Here is a 7,666-nt window from a genome sequence, read left to right on the forward strand (position 1 = left end):
ATCAACGTCACTACATGAAATTTGGGCATAAACTATACTTTAAAGTTCATATAATCTACGATGTACGATCTAAGAATATGAATAACAAAATTCCTACAACCTACGAACAAATAATGTAACTACAATCTATGATCTACAAACCCTAGCCCTAACCCGGCCCCTAACTCACGCACTCTAACTCTAACCCTAGCTCCCCTACCAATGTGGGTGGCGGCCACGACCACGGTTGTTGGTGTGGGTAACGGCGACGACGGCCGCGACGAGATCGTACCAGATCCCATGGCGATGGCGATGGCAGGCCCGACGTGGACGGCGAACATGACGGCAGGGCCGACGGGGGTGAGGAACAGGACAACGGCGCTGACGAGGGTGGCCGAGAGGACGGCGGGTCCGATGGGGCTGATGAAGAGTACGACGAGGCAGAGGCGACGATGGCGCCCAGAGCGAGATCCATGGGACAGTTAGGGCGAGTGAAGTGAGGGGGATGACAGGGTGCGCGTGGGGATAAAATGTGTTCATGCTACGACGGGCGGCAACTAGCGACTGCCACAACTATGTTCTAACAAAACGGGACGGCTAGCAAGGATAACTAGTGGCGGTTGCTAGAAGTTGCCTGCCACTGCTAGGGCATCTGCCTGTGACGGGCGCTAGGTATTGCCCATCACAGCTGAGTTACGCAGACGAGTCCCGTCCGGGTGAACATATGTGTGACGGGTGGTCCTTTGCGCCTGCCACAGTTAATCAGTTTACTGTGGCAGACAGGTTTTGTTACCCGTCACTTCTACTTTTCAAAATTAATTGTAACGGGCGCCTCATCTCGCCCGCCACTCATTGAGATTCACCTATAAGCCTTTTTCCAGTAGTGGTCTATTCGTCCTGAACAACCTTCAATCTTTTTTTTTTCCAGAAAGCGACATTAAATCTGGATCAGACCCAAACCTAGCCAAACGGGTCTTTTAATTGGGCCGGCGTGATAGCCCGTGCTTGGCATGTCATGGGCCAGCACAACACGAGGCTAAGTGGGCCGTGCCTGGGCTGTTATGCCGGGCACGCGTGCCAGTGCGTCATGGCACGCAGAGTGTGTCACAGCAAGCGAGACGTGCTACATAAATGTGCAAGTGTGTTACTGCCTACTGCTATGCTGCTATGTGCTGCTGTTAAATAAAAAAAGAGCGATGTTACACACACGGGATGTCGTTTACGGATTCAACGGGGTGTCATGGTGGAGATTTTGGATTGGATGTGCCCTAAAAATGGGGGGAAGGGGAGTGTTATAGTTAGGAATATTCTTTGTAAAAGCCCGTAAAGGCATGTGTGTGCAGTTTTATCGATAAAAAAATCATGTTCGTGTAGTGGTGTGTCACTGCAAGCAAAACGTGCATGCATGCAATGCATGCAGCCTTGCTGCATCGATGTGCCTGGTGGGCACGCTCTGGCTGCGGCGCTGCGCGCCTATGCATGGTCATACGCGGCTTTTCTTAAAAAAAATCAGGCCATCTCGTACCAGACGTGCCTACAGGCCAGCACGTTTAGCCATGGGTTGTGCCTGCACCTGGAAGGGCAGCACGTGTGTTGGCCCGGACACGGCTTGAGTAGTTAGCGTACATGGCCGGGCCATGCCGTGCCTGACCCGTTAACCTAGACCAGGCGGTGCCGGGCCGGGCTGGCCCATCTGGCCCAACACGCGTCTATAAGAAGAAAATATCCCTCCGTGACCCATTCCTCCCATCGCCGCCGCCTCCTCCTCCTCAACCCTAACCCCCAAACTCTAATGCATCGCGGCTCACTGATGTTCCCGTTCTACCACCGCGTCGTTATTGTGTCAACCCCATCCATAGTCTTTCGCCATTGGTAAATTTTTCGTAGCCTCTCTGCACCTTCTCGCACACACAAACACTCAAACCCATACTCTCGTTTATCCTTTTGATTTATTGTTCCTTTTTTTTTGCAAACTTGATTTATTATCAAGGAAAAGAAGGCAATTTGATGGAGTGGTTGTTCTTATCTGGTTATGAGTGATAGTAGGAACTACTATAAATATTTAACTCTTAGAAAATCTAGAGTTGCTCTAACAATCTAATTTTTTTAACCATACATCATGGATTTTGGAACATGAGATCTCCCCAGTTTATCCTTCTCCTCTCATCTTCCTTTTTCTGGTTCCTCTCCTGAGTCCTGGCCGACCTCTAATCTGGACCGGAGAATTTGGATTTATTTAAATTTTAGAGAATCTTCAGTTGCTGCAGCGATTGAGATTTATTTATCTACACATGATGAATTTGGGAAGTGTGGATCTCGGCAGTTCACCCTTATTCTCCCACCTTCCTTTTCTGATTCCGCTCTCGAGTCCTGACCAACCTCCAATCTTGACCAGAGGATCTAGATTTATTTATTTAACGAATACAGAGTTACTTTAATGATATAGATTTATTTAACGGCACACAACATATTTTGTAGCATGGGATCTCCGCAGCTCACCCTTCTCCTCCACCTTAGTTTTCTAATTCCTCTTCCCAGTATTAACGATCCTTGAATCTACTCCTTCCGTTCCTAAATATAAGTCTTTGTAGAGATTCCACTAAGTGGACTACATACGGAGAAAAATGAATGAATCTAAACTTAAAATGCATCTATATACATCCGTATGCGGTTTATAGTGGAATCTCTACAAAGACTTACATTTAGGAACGGAGGGAGTAGATGACATCCAACATGGCTCTATAGTATCCCCTTCCACGACCTAGATCTATCATCACCTCCGCCTCAACCCCAACACCCCAGATTCAGGCGCATCGCCGCACATCGTCGTTCCTATTCAGCTCTGGTGTTGCTGCTATCTTAACCCTAACAACTTTTATCATTGCTAAGTTTTTTTGTCATAAAATCACTATCTAAACCTTAAAAAATTCCACAAATTAATATTGGGTGTGACGTACACAATGAGCACACAATCCAGATCCGATGTTCACCGACGTAAACCCATGCTCTTATGTATCATTCTAATCAATGGTTTCATTTTACGGTTCTCGCTAGAAGCATAGTTGGTTTATTTATCAAGGAAATATGGCAACTTTTTTACTGTGGCTATTCTTAATTGCTTATGAGGGATAGTAGAAACTATAAATGGAATGGAATAGGGTAACATTTGTTGTGATGTTTACATGTGTTCCGCCCTTCCAGGTTCATTTACTTGATATATTCATACTTACCCTGGCATCATTTTCATGTAGAATCAAAATGGGCAGTGATCTAAATGGCACAAGAAGAAGACATAGGCATTCCTACGAATCCTATCGGGGAACAAATTTTAAGAAAACCAGAGCAAAGGTTCAGTTTGCAGACCTTTCCGAGGATCTACTATCTACGATTCTATCAAAACTGCCGTTAAAAGACGCTGTAAGGACTGGCATTCTATCAAGTAAATGGAAAGATAGGTGGAAGGTATGCCCAAAACTAAGATTTGATGTACTGACAGTGTCCAATGACGTGTTTTATGAGCGACAACACACCCAGAAATTCATTAAGACTGTTAATGCAGTCATGCAACAACATCAGGGCACAGTTGTTAGAGATCTCATGATCAAATTTGGATTTGACAACAGGCTAGAGAATCATATCAATACTTGGGTTTCTTTTGCTGTATCGGCACAGACAAAGAGTCTTTCCCTTGATTTACCCCCAGGCGATTTGCTGGTACCACAAGCGGATCAATACAGATTCCCTGTTAATCTTTTAGACAACAGAAGCATATTTTGGCTTCGTCATCTTCAACTTAGTTTTGCATCATTTGAACTACCTCCTCAATTCAGCGGTTTCCCGAATCTGAGAACACTTGACTTGCTCTTGTTACGTGTTACTCGGAAGGATCTTCAAGATTTGCTATCAAATTGCATTAATCTTGAGTGGTTCGGTATGGTTAGATGCCACTTGGATGACGAGCTGACAGTGGTTCGTCCATTGTCGAAGTTATTATACTTGCGTGTTGGGCACTGTAAGATAACAAAGATAGTACTAAATGCGATGAAACTCAAAACATTCATGTTCTATGGGCAGTTGTATCCTGTTGACCTTGGGGATGCTGCAGACCTGAAACATGCATTTCTTGATTTATATACCCCAATGACTCTTGAATATGCCTTGACTATACTTCCCAAAGTGCTTCCAAGTGTTCAAGATCTGACATTACGTGCATCTTTTGAACTCAAGGTTTGTTATCTCATGCTCCACTCTAATATGTAAGTTGGTTTTGCTTTCAGATGCCCTTGCTTACTGTCAAGGCATGTTGTTGTGTAGTTTACAAGTATTTATGTGACCATTTATATTATCTACTTTTCAGATGCCCTTGTGGATGGAAACCCCTTGCAAGTTCTCCAACTTAAAATGTTTAGATTTGAGGTTGATTTTAAATGACAAAGAAGAAGGCAATATTCTGTCTTTGGCCTCTTTTTTGAGCGTTGCTCCCTTCGTTGAAAAGTTAGTGATTTATGTGAGTATACTCCTATCTCCTATAGACTTCTCTTTTCTATAAGTATATTGACTTGTGAACCATGAATTATGCCTTCGCTTACCATGTTTTCTCTCTCAAACTATTGCAGTTTCATGTTTTCGGTTTCCCACACCGTGTTTTAGAGCCAATTAAGAGTGTTCCCCGGTGTCCACATAATCATCTAAAGAACCTACATATTACAGGATTTTCTGGAACAACAACACAACTTGAATTTCTAGTGCATGTTGTTGAAAGTGCCCATGCCCTGGAGATTTTGACGATTAAAGGGTCTGACATAGTTGGCCGTCGTCTGGACCATAAATGGATAATAAAATTCCTTTCCCTATTTAGAGAACTGGAGAGAAAATATCTTCGTGAAATAATTTCACCAAATGTGAAGCTCTCCATTATCTCTCGGGAATATAGAATGCTGGAACAGGAGAAAAACATGAATTTTCTGGCAGAAATCCAAGCTGCCTTATTACGTTACGCAACTCGTCAACGAGGAGGCCAAGATTTGGGTAATCGCATGGATGAAGAACTTGAGTAATTTGATGTTGGGAGAGTAAACCTTTTGTTGTATTACAGACTGTTATTGTAATGGTCCCTTTTCGAGTATTAACCTTATAAAGTCTCTTCTTAATAAATGATGAAACAAATCTTTTGTCCCTGTTTTAGAATCTATATAATATAGTATGTTGGTATGTAAATTTTTTGTTGTAAATTATGTCCAACCGTTTTTCATTAATACCTTTATATCTTTCCATCATCGATGTGTGCATGCAATTATATCATTTGCAAAACAATATATAGTACATCTCTGGCAAGTTGTGTGGATGCTTGAAAACTAGAACGCAAGCATTCTATGACATCGAGCACAAGCACATTCCAAATCCAAGAAAATGCTAATCAAGGACACCAACTGACTATTGTATGATTCATCAATGTGTACACAGAGGATAAGAAAAAATTTGCACTACACAGACGATAAGAAAGGACTGGTTCTTGCACTAACTACTATGTCATCCGGCATTGACACGGAGTAGTGTGCCATTCTCCATGATCCATGGACATGAGTATCTCACACAAAGGTAATACTTACAAAGGCATCAGGAAATGAAATGGAAAACAATTAACAAAAAAAATAGGGATTTGTTTATCTTCTCGGTGCTAATCAAGATTGATGTATAGTGGTCAAGGGTAACAAAATACGTACTTCAAATGGAAATGACTACTTTACACCGCCTCCCCCACTTAAACTATTCTCTCATCACTTCACTATCCAATTTTTCTCTCGCTCAAATCATCTCCACCATTAGGCACAATGACGAGTACATCATGGGTCCAGAGAACATCACGGTTGCGGTGGATGATTGGTGTGATGGGATTCTTGGTACGACACCGATGAGGCCATTCACTATCCAATTTTTCTCTTGCTCAAATCATCTCCGCCATTAGGCACAATGACGAGTACATCATGGGTCAAGAGAACATTGCGGTTGTCATGGATAATTGGTATGATGGGATTCTTGGTACAACGCCGACGAGGCCATTCGCCCTCAATATAGAGGCACTTGAGCATAGAACACCCAGTCACATATGATGAGATTGAAAAAGTGGCCAACGATATGTCGCGGGATAAGGCGCCAGTGCCTGATGGATTTACGGGATGTTTCTAATCATCATGATGGAGCATCATCAAGGAGGATATTATGAGGGCGCTTGAGTACTTCTATCATGGCGACATGCATGGTATGGATGCTATCAACAAGTCGCTTATGTCCCTGCTCACGAAGAAGGACGGTGCAGTGGATCTTCGTGAATTCCAGTCGGTGAGCCTTGTTCATGGCACGATTAAGATCTTCGACAAGGTCTTGCCCATGAGCCGGCTGAGGATCTTCTCAGGCTGGTGGGCGTGCACCAAAGCGCCTTCGTGAGGGGAAGTTGGTGCATGACAATTTTTTTATGCTCGTGAAATGAACGACCCATCGCTTACATGCTCTTAAGCACTAGTACATGACCCCCTTATTAGCACTTAGCAGTGTTCGAAAGTGGCTACTAGCAACGTTCGACCGGAGCACTGCTACTACAACGTGGCTGGTAATAGATTACTAGCAGCGTTCGAACCAAACACCGCTAATAACCAGCTTACCAACAACATCATATGATTGGCAACAGGATAATAATACATAATTTTTCAAGGGGATAATACTACACAATTTTTCCATATGATTTCCAACAGGAAACATAGGAAAAAGAGGATCATACAACTTGAACCGGATGAGGGTATAATTTTTGCGCATGAAAACCTTAAGATGTATATTACCAACTTCTATTAAAAGTTGTTTGGGGCCTCGGTAGAGAACTGCGTCTCACTCAATGAGCATATGGTTGAGGATGTAGCACATCTAGGAGATGATGAGAATGAGGTTCTCACTACCTTCTTTTAGAGAAAAGGAAGTGTTCGACGCATTTCTGCAAATGAAGAATAACAAAGCACCTAGCCCAGATGGTTTCCCAGTAGAATTTTATAAGAGGTGTTGGGATATTATTAAAGGCGGCTTGATGCCTATGTTCCATAATCAATTTAATGGCCATCTACAATTATTTGAAATGAACATTGGGACAATTACGTTGTTACCAAAGAAGGAAGAGGCGGTTTGCATTGAGCTGTTCAGACTGATATGTCTACTCAATGTTAGCTTGAAGATATTTTACAAAAGTTGGAACAAATCGCCTTACACAGATTGCCCATTATGTGGTTTAGCTGACTCAAACGGCTTTCATGCCTGGACGACACATACTCGAGGGAGTGGCCGTTCTACATGAAACCTTGCATGAAATCCATTTGAAGAAAATTGATGGAGTAGTCTTCCAGGTGGAGAGATGGCATATGATAAAGTCAAGTGGACATTTTTACAGCAAGTATTGCGTATGAAAGGTTTTGATGCGGCCTGGAGGAAGCAGGTCAAATCCTTTGTACAGTAAGGCAACGCCGGAATCAAGGTAAATGAAAACATAGGTCATTATTTCCAGACGCAGAAACGATTGAGACAAGGGGATCTAATGTCTCCTATCTTGTTTAATGTTGTCGCTGACATGTTGGCCGCTCTCATTAATAGAGCTAAGGAGGCCAGCCAGGTAGGTGGTCTAATCCCGCATCTAGTGGATGGTGGGGTA

The 7,666-nt window shown here is 43.1% G+C and overlaps 1 protein-coding gene across 4 annotated transcripts; it reads left to right on the forward strand.

Moving 5' to 3' along the window:
- Positions 1-1,730: 1,730 nt before the first annotated feature.
- Positions 1,731-5,163, forward strand: LOC123161014 (putative FBD-associated F-box protein At1g61330). 4 transcript variants are annotated; one of them, XM_044578867.1, is made up of 5 exons: positions 1,731-1,851; positions 3,231-3,441; positions 4,054-4,206; positions 4,337-4,486; positions 4,596-5,163. In XM_044578867.1, the coding sequence occupies exons 2-5, from the start codon at positions 3,238-3,240 to the stop codon at positions 5,034-5,036; spliced, it is 948 nt and encodes a 315-aa protein (XP_044434802.1). In that variant the 5' UTR covers positions 1,731-1,851; positions 3,231-3,237; the 3' UTR covers positions 5,037-5,163. The 4 variants fall into 4 exon arrangements, with proteins under 4 accessions (XP_044434802.1, XP_044434800.1, XP_044434803.1 ...); XM_044578865.1 differs by having other exon boundaries at positions 3,231-4,206; XM_044578868.1 differs by lacking the exon at positions 4,054-4,206.
- The last annotated feature ends 2,503 nt before the right edge of the window (positions 5,164-7,666 follow it).

The sequence above is a fragment of the Triticum aestivum genome, chromosome 7B (genome assembly GCF_018294505.1).
Source record: "Triticum aestivum cultivar Chinese Spring chromosome 7B, IWGSC CS RefSeq v2.1, whole genome shotgun sequence".
NCBI classification, from domain to species: Eukaryota; Viridiplantae; Streptophyta; class Magnoliopsida; order Poales; family Poaceae; genus Triticum; species Triticum aestivum.